The 26,196-nt window shown below is 49.8% G+C and overlaps 2 protein-coding genes across 3 annotated transcripts in view; one reads left to right on the plus strand and one right to left on the minus strand.

Annotated features, from left to right (window-relative positions):
* Positions 1-6,710, minus strand: part of Polr3h (RNA polymerase III subunit H) — a 25,794-nt gene extending 19,084 nt beyond the window's left edge. Inside the window, exons 1-2 of one of the 2 annotated variants that reach the window (XM_045152390.1) lie at positions 6,594-6,611; positions 3,190-3,279 (exon numbers count right to left, since the gene is read on the minus strand). The gene's annotated coding sequence lies outside the window, so the exon portion shown is untranslated. Of the gene's footprint in view, positions 1-3,189; positions 3,280-6,593 lie in introns of both variants that reach the window. The other variant, XM_045152389.1, reaches the window with a different exon arrangement.
* Positions 6,673-26,098, plus strand: Csdc2 (cold shock domain containing C2). The gene is made up of 4 exons (XM_004650347.2): positions 6,673-6,937; positions 21,135-21,433; positions 23,342-23,464; positions 24,423-26,098. The coding sequence occupies exons 2-4, from the start codon at positions 21,258-21,260 to the stop codon at positions 24,583-24,585; spliced, it is 462 nt and encodes a 153-aa protein (XP_004650404.1). The 5' UTR covers positions 6,673-6,937; positions 21,135-21,257; the 3' UTR covers positions 24,586-26,098.
* Positions 26,099-26,196: the final 98 nt, after the last annotated feature.

Below are 26,196 nucleotides of genomic sequence, written 5' to 3' on the forward strand. Positions count from 1 at the left end.
CAAATGCTTAACCACTAAACCATCTCTTCAGCCCACCATCTTCATCTTAAAGTGGAAAGTTGTAAATCAAGGCATCATAAATGGGGCACTGTATATATTAACGTTTATCCTTACCATAAATGTATAACGTAGAAACTGTTATGATCTAAACTTCTCATTCTTATTTATTTATTTATTTTTATTTATTCATTTGAGAGACAGTAACAGGGAGGAAGAGAGAGAGAAAGAGAGAGAATATGGGCACTTCAGGGCCTCCAGCCACTGCAAAAGAATTCCAGACGCATGGGCTACGTTGTACATCCGGCTTACATGGGTCCTGAAGAATCAAACTGAGGTCCTTTGGCTTTGCAGGCAAGCGCCTTAGCCATTTAAAAAAAAAAAAAAAAAAAGGTTAAATAGGTAGTTCAAGGTCACCTGGAGCTCAGGGTCAGTGCCCTTGGTCCTAACCACCAGAGCTGCCATGGCAGTACCCTGAGGACAGCAAAGATGAGCCTTAAAAGTTTAAAACCGAGAGAGGACGTGGTGGCATGTCAGCTAGGTGAATGGGGCTGGGAAGGACCTGAGGAGACACACAAAAATGAAGGAGGAGCCTTATCACTGCAGCGGCCTTGGCAAGAGAAGGCCAAGCAGGCTGGCAGAGGGTGAAGGACGTGGATGTGCGGGGACAGAAGAATGCCTGCAGGTTTCTGCCATGAGCCCATGCTGAGCCTTTCACCAGATGGGAATCTGGAGGAAGGCCAGGCTCGGGGTGGGGAAGGGGGCCAGTCCTGGAGAGCCTGAGGTTTTCCATCCTCAGTCTTCCTTTGTGGTATTCAGCTCATGGGACTGCCACAAGCATTTGTTGGCAGGAGTGTTCATGTAGTTGTAAAAATGGATCAGGCAAAAAAAAAAAAAAAAAATTAATGGATCCAGCCTCCTTACTAATATCGCACCTCACTCCATGGAAAAAATTGAGGTGGTTTACAAAAACATGTGAGCAGACTTGGTTGTCTGCAAGCTCTGGATGTGGCAGGGAATTTTTTGTTTTTTGTTTTTTTGTTTTTTTTTTTGAGGTAGGGTCTGGCTCTGGTCCAGGCTGACCTGGAATTCACTACGTAGAATCAGGGTGGCCTTGAACTCACCGCTATCCTCCTATCTCTGCCACCAAGGGCTGGGATTAAAGGTGTGCACCACCGACCTCTCTATCAGACCCTTCGTGTGCTCTGGGCCCTGGACAATGCCCAGGGTTGTAAATATGAATTATTTCAGTGCCAAGGGGTAACAAAACTGTGATTGTGGAGGGTCAAGGAGTGAGGGAAGAAAAGGGCTGGAAACTGGTGGAGGCAGGAGGCTCAGTGGGCTGGAGGGTCAGCACGTGCACACCGCAGCCCGGGGCTGGCACTCCTGGCAGAGGGCTCTCGGCACTTCAGGATGCCCTGCGGAATGCAACAATGATAGATTCCCGTCTCAAAGAAGTCCACGGCTGGGCATGGTGCCCACCTACAATCTCCTCGCTGGGGAGGATGTAGCAGGAGGAGGATGAAGATTTCAAGATGGGCTGGAGGGATAGTTTAGTGGTTAAGGTGCTTGCCTTCAAAGCCTAAGGACCCAGGTTCAACTCCCCACTACCCACATAAGCCACATGCACAAGGTGGCGCATGTGTCTGGATTTCATTGCAATGGCTAAAGGCCCTGGTGTGCTCATTCTCCTCTCTTTCTATATCTGCTTCTCTCTCTCATAACTAAATAAATAAAATATTTTATTTTATTTGTTTTTTTTTTCAGGGTAGTGTCTTCCTGTAGTCCAGACTGACCTGGAATTCACTATGTAGTCAAAGTTTGGCCTCAAACTCACAGCAATCCACCTACTCTGCCTCCCAAGTTCTAGGCCAATCTAGGTCACATGCCCCCCCAATAAATAAATAAATAATGACTGTATTAATTTGTAGAACATGAAAAGAAAAATTCAGTATGGCTGGGGTATGGCTCAAATGCCTCCTAGATATACACATGATGGTGTGCATACACATGCACCACACCTCCACATATACACATACACGCATACACACACGCCACGCCCTCCAGATATACACATGTATGTAGACACACACACACACACACACACACACACATACACACACACGGCTCTGTGGTTTTTTGTTTTGTTTTGGTTTTGGTTTTTCAAGGTAGGGTCTCACTCTAGCCCAGGCTGACCTGGAATTCACTATGGAGTCTCAGGGTGGCCCCAAACACTCTGGGTCATCCTCCTACCTCTGCCTCCCAAATGCTGAGATTAAAGATGTACACCACCATGCCTGGCTTTCTGTGTTTTTTTTTTTCTTTGTTTGTTTGTTTGTTTGGTTTTTCAAGGTAGGGTGTCACTCTAGTTCAAACTGACCTAGAATTTATATGTAGTCTCAGGGTGGCCTCAATCTCACAGTGATCCTCCTATCTCTGCCTTCTGAGTGCTGGGATTAAAAGCATGCGCCACCATGCCCAGCTCCATGTATTTTTTTTTTTTTTTTTTGTAGGTAGGGTCTCACTCTGGCTCAGGCTGACCTGGAATTCACTATGTAGTCTCAGGGTGGCCTCAATCTCACAGTGATCCTCCTACCTCTGCCTCCCGAGTGCTGGGATTAAAGGCGTGTGCCACCACGCCCGGCTCCATGTATTTTTTAAGGATACAATTCACAGGTTTTATTACATTATAGATAGAATTTAAGAGAAGGAAGGAGCCAAGCAGAGTGTGGTGGTACACACCTTTAATTCCAGCAGAGGTAGGAGGGTCACAATGACTTCCAGACTACCCTGAGACTATGTAGACTTTGAATTTCTGATCCCTCCTACCTCTGCCTCCCAAGCAGTAGGATTACAGGCATGCATCACCACAGCTAGTCTGTTTGTATGTTTAGAAATAGGCTCTTGCTATGTACCCCAGGCTGACCTTGAACTCTAGGCAATTCTCCTGCCTCAGCCTCCCAAATGCTAGCTTTATAGGTATGAGGCACCATGCTTGGCTGGGCAAGTTTCTCATCATCTCAAGTGGCACCCACACCTTAGGGGTGTCTATGTACACTAAAGGGTTAACTGAGTCAAGGCCAAGATAATCCAGACCTGGCCCCACTGCCTAGGTGACCCATGGAAACAGGAGTGAATATCAAAACGTCTGTGGAAAGGACAGGATTCGGGTGTTGTTTAGTTTTAACCCACCTCTCAGCTTCTCCACAGCGAGGGAGGCTTTTCAGGAGATGAATTTTTGAATTCTCAGCTTTTCACACAAATAGCCTCCACGCAGAGCCCCTGGTTACAAGCAGATGAGATTTCTTTGTTACTCAGCTGCTGGTGGGTGGGTGGGTGGTGCCTCTGCTACTCATTTCCTGAATGAACAGCTGTGCCCTCCCAGCACTTGGGGGGATAATCACACTACTTCAAGCCACAGCCAGCCTCCTTCATTCACTGCTCCCCACTGCCTGGCAGTCCCAGATCATGTTTACCAGCTGCACGGATGGGCCTCTGAGAAAGGACTCTGGATGTGCAGGGAGGAGTCAGGACCTTGGCCCTGGCCTTGGCCTGGTCCAAGAAGGACCAGATCCCAGCCTGCTTAGAACCAACCTTCGAAGTTTGCCTACCACCTCCAGCTCTGTTCCCTCCTCCTTCCCACCACAACCCCCTTCCTATGGCTCTGAGGATGGAAATAACTGCTCACCAGAGCTGAGGGCTTCTTCCTACAGGGCCAGCTCTCTAAACTCTGACAAGGGTGGCTCCTTCCTGTCATAGGGAGCTCAGAGAAGTCCTTCCTGGCCACTCCCCTCTGCCTGCCCACAGATGGTGCCCACCATTCACTGGCCAGGAACAGTTGGCCAGAGCACCAACATTCCAGCACAAGACACAACACCGGTTCTGATGGGCCAGGCTGAGTCAGTGGTCCTGTGGACTAAGAGGGAACAGGAGATTCTCCAAATGACAACAAAGAAGTAGGTCCCCGCAGACGGGACAATAGATGATGGGCAAAGACAATTGCACGTGTCCACCATGGCTCAAGCCCTTTTTCTGCAGAGCGACCTGGTGTATTTGAAAACATGGATCCTAGGCCAGGTGTGGTGGTGCATGTCTTTAATCCCAGCACTTGGGGAGCAGAGGTAGAAGTATTGCTGAGAGTTCAAGGTCACCCTGAGACTACATAGTGAATTCCAGCCTGAGCTATAGACCCTACCTTGAAAAACCAAAATAAATAAATTAATAATAATAGTAATGATAAAGGATTTTTAAAAATAGGGCTGGAGAGATGGTTTAACAGTTAAGGTGTTTGCCTATGAAACCTTAAGGGCCTAGGTTCAATTCCCCAGTACCCATGTAAGCCAGATGCACAAGGTGACTTATGTGTCTGGTGTTCGTTTGCATTGGCTAGAGGTCCTGGCATGTCCATTCTCTCCACCTCCCATAAATAAATTTAATTTAATTTTAAAAAGATAAAAAATAAAAAAAACTAACAAGAAGGAAAGTAATGGAGGGAAAGAAGAAGGCACAGGAAAGGTCTGGAATATAACACACCTGTAACCCCAGCACTTGGAATGTGGAAGCAGGAAGGTCAGGCATTCAAGGTCACCATCTGCTTCCTGTGAAGTTCAAATCCTAAGACAAGTATAACTAACTGATAACCACAGCAAAGTAGGAGGCAGGCAATGTGTTTTGCCCACATTTATACCTCACATGAGCTCAATTTATTCTTGTCAGTGCTACTGTATTGGGAAGGAAAGGAGGGTTAAGGTAGGAAGGGAGGAGGGACCTATCTGTGTTATTCACCTGGTTGGAGGGATATTTGGACTCAGGACCATCCAATACTACCATACATCCCTGACCTCGTAGAACCTCCCAGAACATCCTGGTGCAAAAAGGCCTGCCCACCTGGTTTTGATTTCCCAGTACCCACGTAAAGCCAGATGCACAAAGTAGGGTATACATCTGCAGTTTATTTGCAGTGGAAGGGGCCCTGGTGCGTTCATACCCTTTCTCTGTCTGTGTGTCTGCTTCTTTCTCTCTGTCTTAGGTCTCTCTCTCTCTCTCTCTCTCTCAAATAAATAAAAATAAAGGGCTCAAGAGATAGCTTAGTGGTGAAGTGCTTGCTTGTGAAGCCTAAGTACCCCGGTTTGAGGCTCGATTCCCCCAGGACCCACATAAGCCAGATGCAATAAGGTGGTGCACGCATCTGGAGTTCCTTTGCAGTGGCTGGAGGCCCTGCCATGCCCATTCTCCCTCCCTCTCTCTCTGCCTCTTTCTTGTCTGTTGCTCTCAAATAAATAAATAAATAAATAAAAGAAGTAAATATTTAATTTATTTGCATGTATTCATATGCCAGGGTCCCTTGCCAGATGCATGTGCCACTTTGTGCCTCTGACTTTATGTGGGTACTGGGGAATCAAACCCAGGCCCACAGACTTTGCAATCAAGCTCCACTAATGGCTGAGCCATCTCTCCAGCCCCCAAGTGTTCTCTCTCTCTCTCTCTCTCTCTCTTTTTGGTAGGGTTTCACTGCAGCCCAGACTGACCTGGAATTTGCTATGTAGTCTCAGGGTGGCCTCAAAATCACAGCGATCTTCCTACCTAAACCTCCCAAGTGCTGGGATTAATGGTGTGTGCCGCCATGCCCAGCCCCCATGCATTCTTTTTTTTTGAGGGGGTGTATTTGCTTTTTTTCCTTTTTTAACATATACATTTTATATATTTATTTGAGAGAGAAAGAGGCAGAGAGAGTGAGAGAATGGGTACGCCAGAGCCTCTAGCCACTGCAAATGTACTCCAGATGTATGCATCACCATGTGAATTGGGCTTACGTGGGTCCTAAAGAATCAAACTGGGATCCTTTGGCTTTGCAGGCAAATGCCTTAAGTGCTAAGCCATCTCTCCTGCCCTGTTTTTTTATTTTTTTTGAGGTAATTTCACTCTAGCCCAGGCTGACCTGGAATTCACTACGTAGTCTCAGGGTGGCCTCAAACTCATGGCAATCCTCCTGTCTCTGCCTCCTGAGTGCTGGGATTAAAGGTGTGTGCCACCACGCCTGGCTCCCCAAGCCTTCTTAAGAGTAGCTAGCTGTCCTTTAGGGTGCTATGCCTGCAGTGAGTCTGGCCTCTTTGCCAGGGGGCCTCCCAAGCTGTGTATGTTCATGTGTTAAGCTCATGACTCCCTTAAGATTCTCTTCAATTGGATTAATACCTAGTCTCAAGAGCCTATTGTGTGACAAAGTGATGAGTTCTGTCACCTGCTTCAGATCCCCATGAGAGAATAGAGCTGAGCACCATGACTGTGACCAGAGGACAGGGCACACTTTGAGGCCCTGGGAATCCCTAGGGACCTTGCTTCACCCCAGAGGGTCCCCTCTGCTCTGGCCTCCCACCTCTGCGACTCCTCCCTCCCATCCCGAGGGACCTCCCCCCCCCCCCCGTGCACACTTGTATGCAGACACACACACACACACACACACACACTTACCACCGCACCTGCTGTGGCCAGGCAGGAATGCAGTGTTGTCCCCAGCTCTTCCTCCCCTGCATTCCTCAGTGGCTACCCTGACCCGACAGGACAAATTATACCTTGGCCCAGCAATAAAAGCCACTTACCAAAACAAGAAGCTTTAGAGCTCTGACGGACGCAGCTAAATCACTCACGCAGCTGCCTGGCTCAGGAGGTGATGTCTGGGACAGAGCCGAGTGTCCCTTTAAGCAGGGAGTACAAATTCCCATCCCAGTCCCTCCCTTCTGCTCATCCTGACGACGTCAGCAGGAAGGCGTGTGTGAGTGAGTGAGGGGCTGAGGTGCCGCCTGCACACACACACACACACACACACACACACACACACACACACACTTCCAGACCAGTCCCTGCCCACCAGCTCCACGCGCCAGAGAGGCAGGGTGCTGCCAGCTGCAGAAGGCACAGCCTGGACCCCAGCTGCCCGGGCGAGGTAAGGGGGTTTCATGGGAGCCTGAGGACAGTCCACACTGGAAACTGTGGCTGTGGTGGGGGTGAAGAGAAGCAGTGCCAGGAGAGAGGTGTGAGGGGCAAGGTTGGAAAGGCTGGAGCCGGATCAGCTCAGCTCTGTTTACAGAGGATGCTGGAGGGGCAGCGGAGCCCACCTCCACCCATCACCCCACCACCCCACCCCTGCTCCCCTTGACCCTCAAGGGAAGCCGAGCTAGAGCAGCCCTCTCTCGGGTGTGAGTGTGTGTGCATGTCTGTGTTTGTGTCTGTGTCTGGGACTGGTGTCTGGCTAAGGAGGCAGAGAACAGCAACCTCCCGCCAAGCCACGGCCTCCTATCTGGGAACCAGGTAAGGGAAAAGCTGGAGAAATCATGGGACTCCCTGAAAGGCAAAAGGCCAGTGCAGCTGGAAGCATCTCCCGTCTTAGCCCTAATCTGAGCTGGGTTGGGGAAGGAACGAGGGACTGTCAGAGACAGGCAGACAACAGGACCTGGAGGAGTGGTCTTCTCCTGACTCTGCCTTTCCCCAGTGTGACAGGGATAATTGTGTCAACCGACTCGGAGAGGTGGCTCCGTGTGTTATTTTTACCTTGCCCTTGCCCCTTTTCTGCCTGCCTGGCTAGCTCTGACCTCTCCCCCTGCCAGCGCTTGGCCCTGGAGAGGAGGGGACTTGGTCGGAGCTTGCTGGGCAAGGACTTAGGTTGGCCTTGGCCATTCAGCAGCCTGACCCTGGCACAAGGAGACTGGGTGGAGATAAGGGGCCATGTTGGCACCCACAAGGAGACAGCGGGTTCCTGCCAGGCTGCCAGGCTGCAGGCTCTTCCCAGGGAGAGGGAGGGGACAGGAGTGAGAACAATAATAAATACAGAGTGTGAAGTGATGAATCCACTGGGGCTGGGGGAGGGGAGGAGGAAGTGTGCCTGGTGGGGGGTGGGCACTCTCTGAGAGCCTGGCACCATGCCACATGGATGTCATCCAGTTAGGGGCCTTGCCCTGGGAAAGGAAGGTTTCCAGGCCCTTGGGGGAAGAGGGAGCCTGTTTTCCAAACCTGACTCCATCCCAGAGGCCTCTGGGCCCTCCAAATCCTAAATGCCTCCTCCTCCCAGTTCCGACCCTCCCATTTTCTTGAAGTCTTTCTCTAAAACATCTATTTTCCATATTTTTCCATCTTGATCTACCCCCACCTCTAAAAACAGGCAGTTGCAAACAGGAACTAGTGGCCTGGGGTCCCTGGAGAATATGCAGGTTTTTACCAGGCCTAGAGACAGGAGGCTAGGGGACATTTATGGATGCTTATTGGCCAAGGGGGAAGCCCCTTGGGTCTGTGGGGAACTCACATGGACTGCCAGTGGAGAAGGGACATTTGGCAGCCCATCCAGATGCAGGAACCCTCTGCAAGCAGTACCCAGCAGAGGGTGCTCTGGGTCTGACTAAGCTGATCATATCCACTGGTCACCCTCCTGGTGGCCAGTGATGCCTTGTGGACAGGCAGCTAGGGGCAGATCAGACCTTTGTCCCTGCTGGGTACAATTTGGGTGTGTATCTGGCGGGGTGGGGGGCTCTCCTCCTGCATCAAAGCCAGTGAAATGACAGACACAGGGCAAGGGGTGGTTTTACACGCTTCAAAGCTCACAGGCTTTGAAGTCTCACTATTACATTCCTACTCTACTACTCTGTGTGACTTTGACCTGTGTGATCATATCTCCAGGGGCACTCAGAATGGGAAGGTGACTTGCCTAAGGTCACACAGCCAGGCCAAGGTAGGCCTGGTTATGGAACTTAGCTTTTGGTGTTATCCTGCCCTTTCCCCCTCCTCCCCCCATGCCAGAAAAGCCTAAAGGCCTTAGGTACAGCAGCCTCCAGGCAGCCTGGGCATGTGACCAGAAAGAGGGCAAAGGGTCCCTTAAATAATTAAAACCCAGTATCAGCTGGGGCTGCCCCGTACACACAGGCACACAGGCACATGCACGGTGGGAAGGAAAGGGACCAGGTTTAATTAGGTCACCTCCAGCTGCAGGAGCAGCACTGCCTCTGATGTATTCTAAGGAGCATCTGGGAAGCTGGGGGAGGGAGGAGCCAAGTAGGTGCTGTTTGTCTGGAGGTTCCAAGGTTGTCTGTCTGTCACCCTCCCAGGGCCTACCCAGTCTGAGCAAGCCTGCGACGGTCCAGCCAGCCCTTCCAACAACCACCCTGTGTTCCCTGCCCTTCTACTTCTAAGCAACTGTACCAGTGACTCCCTGGTGGCGCCCCCATAATGGGGGCTTGGACATTTTTATTGGAGGAGTTGTTTTTAAGCTTCACAGGGTTGGTGAGTGACTCACCCAAGGTCATGGTCTGAGTCAGCACAACACCAGAAATAGAACCCCGAATCCTGGCTCCCCAGTTCTTCCTCAGCCATGTGCTTCCTTTCCCAGGAGAGGCCAGGGCTTTATTCAGGGAATCCCTCCAGCATCTGCTCCAGGGTGCTGGGGCACGGGTGCTTCTGGCCAGCTAGGTGACCGTAGGGAACTTCTTACTCCTCTGAGCCTTGCTTTACCCTCCTGAAGAATGGATGTGCAGAGGTAATTATTGCATAGGCCTAGATGAGCAGTGAGGCAAGGACCTGACAGGTGGTGAAATCAATAGGTAGTAGCAGAGATGTGCAGATCAGGACTGGCCATACATTTGAACCAGTGTGTCTCTCCTTCACTGGATGCTGACCCTGTAAGGCCAGGGTTGTCTGCCCCATGTTTATTGGCCCAGTCTGGCACTCAGTTTTTGTTGTTTCTGCTGCTGTTTTTTTTTTTTTTTCAATTTATTTGAGAGATAGAAAGAGGCAGAGAGAGAGCCGGGCATGGTGGCTCACACCTTTAATCCCAGCAGGGAGGCAGAGGTAGGAGAATTGCCGTGAGTTAAAGGCCACCCTGAGACTACATAGTGAATTCCAGGTTAGCCGGAGATAGAGTGAGACCCTACCTCAAAAAAAAAAAAGAAAGAAAGAAAGAAAGGAAAAGGAAAGGAAAAGAGAGAGAGAGAGAATGGGCACGCCAGGGCCTCCAGCCTCTGCAAATGAACTCCAGATGCATGTACAACCTTGTGCATCTGGCTTACATGGGTCCTGGGGAATTGAACCTAGGTCCTCTGCCTCTCGAGTGCTGGGATTAAAGGTGTGAGCCACCATGCCTGGCTCCTCCATGTGTGTTTCTGGTGACCTCAAAGGAGAATTGGACTGATTTGCAATAATCTGGACCAACGGTGATTCATGTAAGCTGTTTGTTGCAGTTCACACACTGCTGGTGGCTGATCTACCTGCCTTCCCTGACCTGCTCAGACAGGGATTCTGATGATCAAGAGAGAATCATGACAGCCAATTTTTTTTTCAAGGTGGGGTCTCACTCTAGCCCATGATGACTTGGAATTCACTGTAGTCTCAGGATGGCCTCGAACTCACAGTGATCCTACCTCTGCCTCCTGAGTGCTGGGATTAAAGGTGGGAGCCACCACACTTGGCTTCATGGTAGGCGTCACTACTACGCTTTTTTTTGTTTTAAATTTTGCTTATTTATTTGAGGGAGAAAGAGAAAAGGGCAGATAGAGAGAATGGGCCTCTATCCACTGCATCTGGCTTACATGGGTCCTGGGGAATCGAATCTAGGTCCTTTGGCTTTGCAGACAAATGCCTTAACCACTAAGCCATTTCTCCAGGCTTTTTTTTTTTTGAGATAGGGTTTCACTGTAGCCCAGGCTGACCTGAAATTAATTTCAAGGTGGCCTTGAACTCATGGCAATCCTCCTACCTCTGCCTCCCAAGTGCTAGGATTTAAGGCATGCACCTCTATGCCCAGATTCCTCTTTATTTTATTTTATTTAAAGCTGGTGTGGCACATGCCTTTCATCCCAGCAGAAGTAGGAGGATCATTGTGAGTTCGAGGCCACCCTGAGACTGCATAGCGAATTCCAGTTTAGCCTGGGCTAAGAGCAAGAAAGACCCTACCTCAAAAAAATATTTATTTACTTATCCCACTCTTAGTGGGGGGGAATAGTCTGAGATTTGGAGCTGAGCCCCCGCTGGCTCTGGTCACCTGCTCCAAGGCTGACTCACTGTCTAGGCTGCCATGGTCCTGTGACACTGCATCCCGCCTTGGGCTCTCTCCACACAGCTCTGGACTTTGGCCTTGCTCCCCAGGCCCTCTGCAGCAGAAGCTGAGGCTTGGAGCTTGGCCCTCATGCAGGGGAATGAAGGCAAGTGTGGATGGAGGGCCAGAGCCAGAACGTACGCCTAGGGAGATGCCTACTTGTAGTGGACATGATGCAGCTCCTGGGCTCCTTTCACTGCCTGAGAAGGTGGCTTTCCATTAACCTCATTTGACATACTCAGCATGGACGTCACTGTGCCAGGGTTTTAGGGAGCCAGAATTCAAGCCCAGATAGCCTGGGTCCCAATCCCCCCTGGGGCTGACCTGTCCCTGCAGGATGAAGCCAATGTTCTAACATGTGTGTACTCTCTCTGCTCTTGGGGGGAAGTATTTTAGTTTCTTTTTCTTTTTTTCCTCTCTCTCTCTCTTTTTTAAAAATATTTTATTTATTTGAGAGAGAGAATGGGTGCACCAGGGCCTCCAGCCACTGCAAACGAACTCCAGATGCATGCGCCCCTTTTTGCATCTGGTTTTTGTGGGTCCTGGAGAGTTAAGCCCGTATCCTTTGGCTTTTGCAGGCAAATGACTTAACCACTAAGCCATCTCTCTAGTCCCTCCCTCTCTTTTTTAAATTGCTATTGTTTTTTGCCACACTGGAAATTGATCCCTGGCCTTTAGTTTCTCAAGCAAAGTTCTTCCTGCCTAATCTTTGCTGAATCAGGAATAGAATGTGTCTTTTTCTTTTCTTTTCTCCTTTTTTAAAGAGAGAGAGAGGAGAGAAACAGAGAGAAAGGGAGAGCCAAGGCCTCCAGCAAACAAACCCTAGATGCATACACCACTTTGTGAATTTGGCTTTATGTGGGTACTGGGGAATCAAGCCTAGGTCGTTAGGCTTTACAGGAAAGCACCTTAACCACTGAGCCATCTCTCCAGCCCCCCAGAATGTGTCTCCACAGAGGAACACTGACTGATCATAAGACAAATCTGTGTTCTGTCACGTGCCTGCTATGTGATCTCTGACAAGTTATTAACCCTCTCTGGGCCTCAGATGCGCCATCTGCAAAATGGAAAGGATTGTATTTTCAAGTAATTTCAAGTTTTCAGGGCAAGTGGGAGGCTGAAAAACGGGTGGTGGCACATGTCTGTAAATCCAGAACTAGAGAGGTTGAGACAGAGGGATCAGTTCAAGTTCAAGGTCGTCCTCCACTGATAGTGAGTTTGAGGCCAGCCTAGGCTACATGAGACCAAAAAACAAACCACAACAAAAAACCAGAAAGGAAGGCAAGGAGGAAGAGAGAGAGAAGGAGAGGGGAAGGAAAGAAGGAAGAAAGAAGAAAAAGAGGAAGGAAGAGAAAAGATGTGGTGTGCTGGCCCACACTGTCATCCCTGCACTCTGGAGGTGGGCACAAGAGTACCCATCAGTTTGCCACCAGCTGAACTGCACTGTAAATCCCTGTCTCAAAAGCAAAGCAGCTGGGCGTGGTGGCGCACGCTGCTTTTAATCCCAGTACTTGGGAGGCAGAGGTAAGAAGATCGCCATGAGTTCGAGGCCAGCCTGAGAATACATAGTACATTCCAGGTCAGCCTGACTTACAGTAGGACCCTACTTTGAAAAAAAACAAAAAAACGAGGCCGAGCGTAGTGGTGCTCACCTTTAATCCCATATTCAGGAGGCAGAGGTAGGAGGAGAGCAGTGAGTTCGAGGCCACCCTCAGAGCTTAGCCTCTGGCCTGCACATGCTCGCTGTGGCACAGGCGTGCCCGCACTCACACTCACACTCACTCTCCAGAAGAAGAAATTAGAGGTCAGCCTTGGCTACACAGTGAGTTGGAGGCTAGCCTGCGCAATGTGAGATCTTGTCTCAAAAGAGACCCTACCTCAAAAAACAAAACAAAAAAGAGGGCTGGAGAGATGGCTTAGCAGTTAAGCACTTGCCTGTGAAGCCTAAGGACCCTGGTTTGAGGCTTGATTCCCCAGGACCCATGTTAGCCAGATGCATGCATCTGGAGTTTGTTTGCAGTGGCTTGAGGCCCTGGCACGCCCATTCTCTCTCTCTCTCTGTCTCTCTCAAATAAATAAATAAATAAAAATAAACCAAAAAATATTAAAAAAAAAAAAAAAAGAAAAGAAAAGAAGGAAGGAAGAAAATCAATAGCATCACAGGGCAGCCACAAGACTACTGACTTCCCATCTCAAGGATCCAGAATCAGCCTGTCTTGATTTAAATGCTGGCTCAGAGCTAGAGAGATGGCTTAGCAGTTAAGGTGCTTGCCTGCAAGTCCTAAGGACTCATGTTCAACTCTCTAGGTCCCACATAAGCCAGACATACAAGGTGATGCAAGCATGTAAGGTCACACATGCACACAGGGGGGCGCTCGCGTCTGGAGTTTGATTACAGTGGCTGGAGGCCATGGCGCGCCCATTCTCTCTCTCTCTGCCTCTTTCTCTCTCTGTTACTCTCAAATAAATAAATAGTACACAAAAAAAATTAAAAAAATATATTTTTAAATGCATAGCTGGGCATGGTGGTGCACACCTTTAATTCCAGCACTCAGGAGGCAGAGGTAGGAGGATCTTTGTGAGTTTGAGGCCACCCTGAGTCTACATAGTGAATTTCAGGTCAGCCTGGGCTACAGTGAGACCCTACCTCAAAAAAACAAAACAACAATAACAAAAATTAAATGCTGGCTTAAATATCGTGGTTCTGCCTGAGTGATTTAACCAATTTTCTGGTTTACAAAATGGGGTAGTAACAGAAATATTTTTATTTATTATTTATTTGAGAGAGAGAAAGAATGAGGTCACCAGGGCCTTTAGCCACTGCAAACAAACTCCAGGTGCTTGTACATCTGGCTTACATGGGTACTGGGGAATTGAACCTGGGTCTTTAGACTTGACAGGCAAGTGCCTTAGCTGCTAAGCCATCTCTCCAGCCCTGTAACAGCAATCTTAAAGCTCCTCTGCAGTAATGAAAATGAAGACAGGAGCAATGGGACAGGGCCAGGTAAGCAGATGTTGACAACAGGAGCTGGGCCAGCTAGCCTCTCCCCTGAGGGAACCCAGAGATCCTCACTTCCTCTTTTATTGGGGGGGGTGTCAAGGTAGGGTTTCATTCTAGCCCAGGCTGGCACTGAATTTATAGCAATCCTCCTACCACTGATGGGATTAAAGGTTTCACTACCACACCCACCTCTCACCTTCTTTCATCCTAAAAAGAGCCATTGGAAAGAGGACCCTCCTTCTAGTCACTCCCATTCCAGTTTCTAGCTGGGAAGATGGATCAGGGCCTGGTGTAGGAGAACTGGGGATCTCACAGGTAGAAGCTGTCCCTGGCGCGCTCTCTCTCTCTCTCTCTCTCTCTTTTGTTTGTTTGTTTTTTTGAGGTAGGGTTTTGCTCTAGCCCAGGCTGACCTGAAATGCACTGTGTAGTCTCAGGATGGCCTCGAACTCATGGCGATCCTCCTACCTCTGCCTCCTGAGTGCTGGGATTAAAGGCCTGGCTCCCTGGCTATCTCTTGCCTCAGAGTGACTGCCCACCTTCCCCCAGAAGAGCCATGGGAAAGCGGGATCTTGCTGTCACTCCTTTTGCCCATCCCTGGTGCCTAGAGCCCACTGGAGGCAGGGGAGCAAGGGAGCCACTGTAGCCCTAACCATGGACTGCAGCCTGGTCTGATCTTTCCTTTTCATTCAGTGTGCTTAACATGCAGCAGGAAGTCCAGGTCCCCTGGCTGGTGGAGTAATCCCAGCTCAGCCCCTGCGTCTCCCTGGTAACCTCTGTGGCTCCTCCCCTCCTGCCCCCTGGGACCTCCCAGCACTGGCTGTCACTGCCAAGCACAACTTCAGGTCTGGGGACACTGCAGTGAGGAACTTCCCAGAGAGGGGGTGGGGAGGGAAGCCGGGCTCTGTTCCTACCACCTGCCTCTTTCCCCAGGAGGGCTTCTAGGAATGTGTCCCAAAGCCTGGGACCTCTTGTGGCGCCTTGTCCCTGGGTGTTCAGGGCCTACCTGGGACAAAGGGCTAGGAATATAGTCGAGTCTTGCTTGATTAGCATGTACAAGACTCTGGCTTTTATCCCTACCACCTCATACCCAGGGGATGATGGCATGCTTCTATAATCCCTCCTCTGGAGGAGGAGACACGAGGATCAAAAAGTTCAGTCAGGGGGCTGGAGAGATGGCTTAGTGGTTAAGACACTTGCCTGAAAAGCCAAAGGACCTCAGTTCAATTCCCCAGTACCCACATAAACCAGATGCACAAGGTGGCACATGCATCTGGAGTTCGTTTGCAATGGCTGGAAGCCCTGGTGAGCCTATTCTCTCTCTCTCTCTCTCTCAATCTCAAAAAAAAAAAAAAAAAAGGGCTGGAGAGATGGATTAGCGGTTAAGCGCTTGCCTGTGAAGCCTAAGGACCCTGATTTGAGGCTTGATTCCCCAGGACCCACGTTAGCCAGATGCACAAGGGGGCGCATGCATCTGGAGTTCATCTGCAGTAGATGGAAGCCCTGATGTGCCCATTCTCTCTCTGCCTCTTTGTCTGTTGCTCTGAAATAAATAAACAAAAATAAACCAAAAAAAAATAATTAAAAAAAAAAAGTTCAGTCAGGGCCTGGAGAGATGGCTTAGAGGCTAAGGAGCATGCATGAAAAGCCAAAGGATCCAGGTTTGGTTCTTCGCATAAAGCCAGATGCACAAAGTAGTACATGTGTCTGGAGTTAGTTTGAGTGGCTAGAAGCCAGGCATGCCCATTCTCTCTCTAATAAATAAATAAATGAGTGAATGAATAAAAAATGTTCAGTCATCCTTGGCTATGTAAGAAGTGGCTAAGTGAAATCCTGCCTCAACAGGAAGAAATTAAAAAGAGGGCTGGATGGAGTAGTTCAACGCTTATGTGCTTAGCATGAATGGATTCAATTCCCACCAGAAAAGGAAAAATACAAATAAATAAATGAGGATAAAAACACCAAACCCAGGCCACCCTGCCTCCTAGGGTGAGCTCAGAGAAAAAAAGAGGAAAAAAAAAAAAAAAGCCTCATAGCCTGAGAGGCCTGAGGACTGTGAGGGGAGCCAGGCCCTGCCTCGCAGCTCCCTGGCTGGAAAAGGAGGTGCCGTGTCCCCACTCCTGTGCCCTGGGATGGCAGAGCCTGGCCTAGAAAAATCAAGGCTGGAGGCTGCTGCAGTAAGAGGCTCTGGGGCCCTGCTGTGTGGTGTTTTGGGGTGGTTTGGGCTCTGGACTCCTAGGAAATTGAAACCCATCTCTTAACCCTAGAAACTCCAGATTTTTAAGAAAGTTTTCATTTATTTATTTATTTGTGGTTTATTTATTATTTATTTTATTTTTTGTTTTTTTTTAGGTAGCCCTAGGGTGGCCTCAAACTCACGGCAATCATCCTACCTCTGCCTCCCAAGTTCTGGGATTAAAGGCATGTGCCACCACACCTGGCAAAAGTTTTTATTTTATTTTTATTTATTAGAGACAGAGATAGGAAGGGAGAGAGAGAGAGAGATTGAGAGAGAGAGAATGGGCACACTCGGACCTCTAGCCACTGCAAAAAATCTCCAGACACATGTGCCACCTTGTGCATCTGGCTTATGTGGGACCTGAGGAATTGAACCTGGGTCCTTAGGCTTCACAGGTCAGCATCTTGACCACTAAGCCATCTCTCCAGCCCAAACCTCCCGACTTTGTGGGCTGGAGGGCAGGCACAAAACCAAGACCAGAAACACACTTGCAGCCCAGGGACTCACTTCATGGGCCCAGCACACTTCCACTGTGTTCGCCAGCTACCCGGGCGTTCACTTTCAACTTCTGTGGCTTGGGGCAAAGGCAGCAGAGAAAGAGTGTAGGAGAAAAGAAGCAGGGAACCCACCATCTTCGCTCCTTTATGACTATGGACTCTGGGAATTCCTTCATGTCCCAGGCTCAGCCAAGCTTCACCATTGCCTGTGAGAGGGTGAGGGAGGGTTTATCAGCCCCATTGCACAGATGAGAAAACTGAGGCCAGTGGACGTGCTACCCCAAGGTCAGCAGGTAGTAGCAGAGCTAGAGGTCTCCTGGTTCCTGGAGTGTCCTTCCTACACCCTACCAGGCAGGGCAGGCCGCCTGTCTCTTGCCAAGGTTCTACTGTAACACTTTTCTCCCTCCCTCCCTCCCTCTCTCTCTCTCTTTCTTTCTTTCTTTCTTTCTTTCTTCTTTTCTCTCTTTTTTTTTCTTGGTTTCCCAAAGTAGAGTCTCACTCTAGCTCAGGCTGGCCTTGAACTCACAGTGATCCTTCTACCTCTGCCTCTTGAGTGCTGGGATTAAAGGTGTGCACCACCATGCCCAGCTCTTTCTTTTTTCCTTTTTCTTTTTCTTTTTTTTTTTTTTTCCTGAGGTAGGGTTTCTCTCCAGCCCAGACTGACCTGGAACTCATTCTGTAGTTTCAGACTGGCCTCAAACTCACGCTGATTTTTCTACCTCTGCCTCCCAAGTGCTGGGATAAAAGGCGTGTACCACCAAGCCCAGCTTACCAGTAGCATCTCTTTTTTGTTGTTGTTTTTTAAGGCAGGGTCTCACTCTAGCTCAGGCTGACCTGGAATTCACTATATAGTTTCAGGGTGGCCTCAAACTCACAGTGATCCTCCTACCTCTGCCTCCTGAGTGCTGGGATTAGTGTGCGCCACCACACTCAGCATTTTTTTTTGGGGGGGGGTTAACATTTCTTGAAGTGAGAGAACCCACATGAGAAGGATGATGGTCTCCTCACAGAGAAAAATATAGATTTTTCCCATGGTCCTCTAGGTACTGAGCCTTAGAAAACATGTTCTGATAGAAGGTGATGATGTAATGTAACCTACAAAACAGAAGCTTTTATTAAGTAGCACTGACAAGCGCAGTGTGCTACCTACGGGTGCCGGACCTGGACACACTTCTGTCCTCAGCACCACCTCCATATGGAACGGACGACCTATTGGGGGTGTTGGCCTTTTTCTTCAGGGCTAAGGATGGAACCCAGGGCCCTGTGTGCGCTAGACGAGCGCTGAGCTACATCCCCAGCCCAACCTCATTTTGAGACGTAGAAACTGGGTTAAGGAAAATTAGCCCACGTTCCCCAGAGTTTACCGTACGCTTGCCGCTCCTGTTCTTCACGGGTTAAAAGGCACTTCACTTCGTTTCCAGTGGACGGAGGCCCTGGTGTGCTCATTCTCTCTCCCTCCCCCCATAAACAAATAAATAAGAAATTTAAATCACAGAGCAACCTCCCCATAAAATACGAACCCAGGGTGGGAGAGATGGCTTAGCTGTTAAGGCTAGCAAAGCCAAAGGACCCAGGTTTGATTCCCCAGGGCCCACATAAAGCCAGCTACACAAGGTGGCACATGCATCTGGAATTAGTTTGCAGTGGTCATGGCACACCCATTCTCTCTCTGTCTCTCCTTCTCCCTATCTTCCTCTCTCTCTCTCTCTTCCTCTCTCAAATAAATAAATAAATACAATAATTTTTTAAAAATTGAAAAAAATACGAACCCAACACTATCCCTTAGTACAGAACAGGCAATGGAATCAAAGGTCAAGAATGACGTGGGGGGCTGGAGAGATGGCTTAGAGGTTAAGCACTTGCCTGTGAAGCCTAAGGACCCCGGTTCGAAGCTTGACTCCCCAGGATCCATGTTAGCCAGATGCACAAGGGGGCACACTTGTCTGGAGTTCATTTGCAGTGACTGGAGGCCCTGGCGCGCCCATTCTCTATCTTTATCTGCCTCATTCTCTCTCTGTCTGTCTGTCACTCTTAAATACATACTTTAAAAATACATTAAAAAGAAAAAAAGAACGAGAGCTGGGTGTGGTGGCGCATGCCTTTAATCCTAGCACTCAGGAGGCAGAGGTAGGAGGATCACCATGAGTTCAAAGCCACCCTGAGACTACAGAGTGAATTCCAGGTCAGCCTGGACCAGAATGAGACCCTACCTTGAAAAACAAAACAAGGGCTGGAGAGATGGCTTAGCGGTTAAGTGCTTGCCTGTGAAGCCTAAGGACCCCGGTTCGAGGCTCGATTCCCCAGGACCCATGTTAGCCAGATGCACAAGGGGGCGCATGTGTCTGGAGTTTGTTTACAGTGGCTGGGGGCCCTGGCGCACCCATTCTCTATCTGTCTCTCTCCCTCTCTCTCTGTGTCACTCTCAAATAAATAAAAATGAACAAAAAATATTAAAAAAAAAAAGAATGATGTGGGGCATGGTGGTGCACACTTTTAAACTCAGCACTTGGGAGGCAGAAGTAGGAGGATTGTCATAAATTCAAGGCCACTTTGACACTATAGGGTGAATTCCAGGTCAGCCTGAGCTAAAGTGAGACCCTACCTTGAAAAAAAATAAGTCAAGTGTGTTGACTGAAAGCCAGGTGTGGTGGAGGCAGAGGTAGGAGGATTGCAATGAGTCCAAGGCTACCTCCAGATTACATAGTGGTGAATTCCAGGTCTGGGCTGGAGTGAAACCTATTTCAAAAAAAAGAAAAAGAATTATTGACTAAGATCCTTCCTTGAAAAACCAAAAACAAAAAAGCCAGGTGTGGTGGCACATGCCTTCAATCTCAGCACTCAGGAGTCAGAGGCAGGAGGATCATCGTGAGTTCGAGGCTACCCTAAGACTTCATAGTGAATTCCAGGACAGCCTGAACTAGACTGAAACTCTACCTCGAAAAATCAAAAAAAAAAAAAAAAAAAGAAAGAAAGAAAGAAAGAAAGAACCAAAACAATAACAACAAAAAAGTTTTAGGGCTTGAGAGATGGCTTAGTGATTGATACACTTGCCTGTGAAGCCAAAGGACCCAGGTTTGATACCTCAGGACCCACATAAACCAGATGCACAAGGTGGCACATGTGTCTGGAGTCCATTTACAGTGGCTAGAGGCCCTGGTGTGCCCATTCTCTCTATATATCTGCCTCTGTCTCTCTCTCTCTCTCAAATAAATAAATAAAAATATTTTTAAAAAAGTTTTAGCTGGGTGTGGTGGCACACACCTTTAATCCAGACCAGCCTGAGACTACATATAGTGAATTCCAGGTCAGCCTGGGCTAGAGTGAGACCCTACCTCAAAAAAAAAAAAAAGTTTTAGCCAAGTGTGGTGGTGCACACCTTTAACCCCAGCACTTGAGAGACAGAGGTAGGAGGATCACCATGAGTTCGAGGCTACTGAGAGTACAGAGTGAAGTCCAGGTCAGTATGGACTGGAGTGAAACCCTACCTTGAGAAACAAAACAAACAAACAAACAAAAAACAAAAAGTTTTAACCACTGAACAATCTCTCTGGCTATGAATTTTGAAACAGCTAACGTTTATTCTAGCCCTTGTTCACTATATGCCTCAGCTTCCAGACCCCTAGAATCTAAATTAATCTGCAAACCCAAGGATTTAGAGGTTCTAAAACAGGTCTTGATTTTTTTTAGGTTTTTTTTTTTTTTTTTTTTTTTTGAGGTAGGGTCTCGCTGTAGCACAGGCTGACCTGGAATTCACTGTGTATTCTCAGGCTGGCCTCGAACTCATGGTGATCCTCTTACCTCTGCCTCCCAAGTGCTGGGATTAAAGTTGTTCACCACCATGCCTGGCTCTTTTTTAAGTTTTTTGAGGTAGGGTCTCACTCTAGTACAGGTTGAGTGCCTGGAGATAGATATATAGATATAAAGATATAGATACGGATATGAATATGGATATAGATATAGATATATATTTGGGGTGGGGATTGAATCAAGGGCTTCACACACAACACTCCAATTTTTTTTTTTTTTTTCCCGGAGGTAGGGACTCATTCTAGCTCAGGCTGACCTGGAACTCACTCTGTAGAATTCTCAGGCAGGCCTTGAATTTACAGTGATCCTCTTACCTCTGCCTCCCAGAGTTGGGATTAAAGGCATGCACCACCGCACCAGGCTTCACCTGATTTGTTTGTCTTTCTGATGGGGACGATGAGGCAGGCAGGGGCCATTACAGACTGGAAGTCAGGAAGTCATGTTGTGAGGATGCAACAGCCTTCCTGACTTGTGTCCAGAACTGTCCTCTAACTGTAGTTATCTGTGTCTCTTTCCTCCTTGCAGACGGAGCCTGTAGCTGGTGAGGCCTCTGAGCAGGGCCAGGCCAGGCCCTGCCCAATAGGACATCCAAGTCCTTCGCTGGTCCCTGTGCCCCAGAGCCCGCCAGGCTCTCCTGCTGGCCCCACCATGACGTCAGAGCCAACATCCCCTCCAGTGGTGCCACCCCTGCACTCCCCCAAATCTCCTGTTTGGCCCACTTTCCCCTTCCACAGGGAGGGCAGCAGAGTCTGGGAAAGGGGTGGCATTTCTCCTCGGGACCTGCCCAGCCCTCTGCCTACCAAACGGACCAGGACTTATTCAGCGTGAGTACCTGTCCCACCCCTAGGTTCTGAGACTTTTCCACAGGACAGAGCTGAGCCAGGCCATCCTTCCCCTCCGACGCCTGAGGGCTATGGGACCTGCAGTAGTATTTCCTTCGCTTGTTTCTTCTTCTTCTTCTCCTTTTGGTTTCTTTTTTTGAGGTAGGGTCTTGTACTAGCCCAGGCCAACCTGGAATTCACTATGTAGTATCTGGGTGGCCATTACGCCCAGCCATTCTTTTTCTTTAAATTAATATTTTAAAATTTATTTAATTTAATTTACTTATTTGACAGAGAGATACAGAATAGGCAGAGAGAGAGAGAGGGAGAGAGAGAGAGAATGGGCATGTCAGGGCCTCCAGCCACTGCAAACCTCAGATGCATGTGTCCCCTTGTGCATCTGGCTTATGTAGGTCCTGGGGAGTCAAACTGGGATTCTTTGGCTTTGCAGGCAAGCACCTTAACCGCTAAGCCGTCACTCTAGCTCTCTTTCTTTCTTTTTAATTTTTTTTGTTTTTTCGAGGTAGGGTGTCACCCTAGCTCAGGCTGACCTGGAATTCACTATGGAGTCTCAGGGTGGCCTCGAACTCACGGCAATCTTCCAACCTCTGCCTCCCAAGTGCTGGGATTAAAGGCGTGTGCCTCCACGCCCAGTAGTTTTTGTAGAATGGAAGAATAAGTATGCTTGCTGGCTGCCAGTTGTGTCTGTATGGAAGTGAGCCAGCTTCTTCTGCCCTGATGGAACTTCCACTGAATCTATAAGCCTGGATGAAATAAAACCCTGTTTTCCCCATTAAGAAAGAAAGAAAGAGCCGAGCGTGGTGGCATATGCCTTTAATCCCAGCACTTGGGAGGCAGAGGTTGGAGGATTGCCGTGAGTTCGAGGCCACCCTGAGACTCCATAGTGAATTCCAGGTCAGCCTGAGCTAGGGTGACACCCTACCTCGAAAAACCAAAAATAAATAACTACCTAAATAAATAATAGTTTACTGAGCTCCTGACGAGGTGTTCAGAGATGAATAACAAAATGTCCCAGTTTACAAGCTGCTTACAAGTGAGGGAATTTGAACACCATCCCTTACCACCCGGCAAGGGTTGGGGTGAGGACCCAGCCTGGGGCTAACAGGGAAAGAGGTCGTCCTAACTCCAGAAATGTGTCTGGTGAAGAAAGAACTTGAGTGTTCCTGCTGGAATAGCACTGGGTCTTTGAGGGATAGGACTTGTGGTGAGCCACAGGAAGACGTGTTTGGCCGAAGGGAAGCTTTTTAAAATTTATTTGCGCGCGCGCGCGCGCGCGCGTGTGTGTGTGTGTGTGTGTGTGTGTGTGCATGCACGCGCGTGCATGTGTGCACAAGCCAGGGCCTCTTGCTGTTACAAAATAAACACCAGACAGTTGTGCCAGCTTTTGCGCCTGGTTTACATGAGTGGCTAGGAGCTTGAATTTGGGCTTTGAACTGATGCTGATCCCCTATCTTAATCTAAAATGCAGGGATTAAAAGTGAGTGCTACCATGCCCGGCAGCAGAGTATTATTAATTGTTGGCGCTAGAAGTTGCTTATGCTAGGCAAGTGCTGTACCCCATGTGCACTCAGAAATCTTACAGTCAGGATCCTTTTTAGCCCAAACGGTGTCTGGAAGGGAAGCTGCTATTCAGGGAAGGCCACTGGCAAGGAGTCAGGCAGGAGTCTCTATAGTGCCATCTTGAGAGACACTGGGGAGAGGCAGTGGTCCTTTTTAAGCCTACCTTACTCTCTGTCCAATGGGGATGCTGTGAGGGCCTAGGTAGTATGACTGTAGTTTCTGGCTCCCTGAAATCCCAAATCAGGCTCTAAAGGCAGGGTGCAGGGAAGAGTCGGGTTCCAGGAGGGGACTCCCCAGGCCATAGCACCAATCCCTCTACCCTATCCCCAGGACAGCCCGAGCCTCAGCTGGTCCTGTGTTCAAGGGCGTCTGTAAGCAGTTCTCACGCTCACAGGGCCACGGCTTCATCACTCCCGAGAATGGCTCTGAGGACATCTTCGTGCACGTATCCGAGTGAGTCTTCTTGATCTCCCTGTTTTTGGTTGGGCCCTGCAACACCTCGAACAGCGTCTCTAGGTGTCTCCCCGAGCTGCCGGGGTCTTCTCCTTCAGGTGTTGGGGGAGGAAGCAGACTGGGACAAGGTGAGGACAAACTCACAGACCTCAGAAGCCCTGACAACCTCTGGCGGGGATCTGGGGTTCTCTTCCAGGATCTTGGGTTCCTGAGAGGGTTAGGCCTGCTTCTGGGTCTCTTCCTGAGAGGGGCCTTTGTGTAGGTAGGAAAGGAGGGCAAATGTGGGGTCTAGATAGGCCCCAACCACCTCAGTATTAGCCAATGACTGGGGAGGCCCCCAAATTCCTTAGAGCCTCAAGAACCTTCTTGTGACCTTTTACATCTCTCTCTTTTTTTTTAGAATTATTTTATTTCTTTGATTTTTTTTGAGTATGGTCTCACTCTAGCCAAGGCCAACCTGGAATTCACTATGGAGTCTCAGGGTGGCCTTGAACTCACGGTGATCCTCCTACCTCTGCCTCCCGAGTGCTGGGATTAAAGGCGTGCGCCACCACGCCCGGCAAGATTTGTTTTTACTTATTAGAGACAGAGAATGAGGGAGAGACAGTGAGAATGGGCACACCAGGGCCTTTGGCCCCTGCAAACGAACTCCAGCTGCATGCACCACCATATGCATTTGGCTTACATGGGACATGGAGAATCGAACCTAGGTCCTTAGGCTTCATAGGCATATGCCTTAACCACTAAGCCAGCTCTCCAGCCCACCTTTTACATCTCAATCCCCAAAGAGAGGGAGATATTGCCTAGGAGTCCCATTTTACAGCCTAGAAGACTGAGGCTCTGGGAGGTGAAGCTGGCACAGGCCTGCCTGGCACAGTGAGGCTGAGGACACACAGTCTCGAGTGGAGTCTGGGGACTGGGCCTGCTCTTGCACTAACTCCTCTCTTCTGCCCCCCAGCATCGAAGGAGAGTATGTGCCAGTGGAAGGCGACGAGGTGACCTACAAGATGTGCCCCATCCCGCCCAAGAACCAGAAGTTCCAGGCCGTGGAGGTGGTGCTCACCCAGCTGGCCCCCCATACGCCCCACGAGACGTGGTCCGGCCAGATTGTGGGGTCCTAGGTGGGGGGGTTCCCGTGGGGGAGGGCGGCCTCAGTGTACTCGTCTGTCTGTCTGTCTGTGCTCGTGGCCGTGAGTGTGTGCCTCAACCCACCTGTGACCTGTGACTGTCGTGCAAGCTGGCAGGAGGCTGGACGGAGGGGAGGCCGTCAGCCCTGCGTGGCCCCACTGTCCCTCCTCCTGGCCCTGCCACATACACACAGGACCCGCTCCCCTCCTGCCCACTGCCCACGTACTGACTAAGCCTTGATGAGCCTGTGTCAGGTTCATGGGGACGCCCTCCTCTGAGCTTGCTCTCCTCACTGCTGTCCCCAGCCAGATTCTGCTTGTCTCCCGTCTCTCGTCCTGGACCAGGGTGTCTGCATGGCCTGGACCCTTTCCCTTAGAAGCCAGGCCTGTAAACGCTTGGGGGGGGGGGCTCCAGCTTTAGGCAGTGGAAGAGGGCAGGATACGAAAGCCCGTGATTCCCCCCAGACCACCTTGCTGCTTCCACTCTTTCAGTAGCCCACTGGGGGGAGGCAAGAGAGGCTTGAGGGTAGAAGGGGACTTGGGGATTTGTGCTCGGTAGGCCAGTGTCTCCTCTCCTCAGCCTGGCAGTGGCTCTGTGAGCCCTCATTCCCTCCTCCTAAGCTGAGGTGGGGAGCCACCGCCTCCATCCTGACTTACAAACTCAGTGGATGTTCTGTCCTGCCTTGCTGCCTGGCCTTCACAGCAGCCGAGGACACAGTGAAGGACCAGCACATGTCCTCTCGGAAAAGGCCAGGCCAAGGCCCCTCAGCCTGAGACAACAGCACTGGCCTTGCCACCCCCAAAGCAGACCCTCTTTCCAGAGCTTCAGGATGGTGGCTCTCTTAAGCCCCTGATAGGCCAGCAGCTGAGATGGCACTAATCGTATCCGTCCCTAGTATGTGACTGTCCCTCTCACCTGGAGGCTCTTTGGGACCAAGATGTTATCTGGAAGATGTTATCTTCCAGAGTCCATTCCTGCTGGAAAGGGTATATGGGATCACAGGATCGGGGAGGGCCTGCCAGGACAGTGACCCTGAGACCCAGTCTACAAGTACAACTGATTCCTCATCTGCCCAGGATGAGGGCATCAGTGACTGGTTAGGTGGCCTTATAGGTGCCCCAAGATCACAGGACAGAGTCAGCGTGGTACCTGCATCCATCCCTGTCCCGATACCCATCACACAGAGACCAGGGGCCCAGGGGTGTGTTGGCCAACACCCCCCAGTGTGAAGGGTCCACTGTGAGCTAGGCTTCTCCAACAAGGCCTGTCCCTGAGGAACGCGACTTCAGAACTCCCTGGCCGGCTTGGCACAGGGCTTATTGGTAGAGGAAGACCCTGGAGCTCCACCCACCCTCCTATGACCAGGTCACCTTTAGGCATCAGCCTAGGTGGCAGATGGCAGCAGTTCTCCTCCCTGGTCTTGGGCTCTGCAGTGCCCGGACAAAAATCCTCCCCAGACTCCCTACCTTTCCTAACACTGGCAATAAACTCAACTGTGACCCCCTGCTTGGCCCGCAGCTCCCTGTCTGTCAAGGGTCCATGAGGAAGGGGCTGAGGAAGGACACAGTACACCAGTCCATGTTTGGGGCTTCAATGGCTCCAAG

The sequence above is a fragment of the Jaculus jaculus genome, chromosome 6, assembly GCF_020740685.1.
Source record: "Jaculus jaculus isolate mJacJac1 chromosome 6, mJacJac1.mat.Y.cur, whole genome shotgun sequence".
Lineage (NCBI taxonomy): Eukaryota > Metazoa > Chordata > Mammalia > Rodentia > Dipodidae > Jaculus > Jaculus jaculus.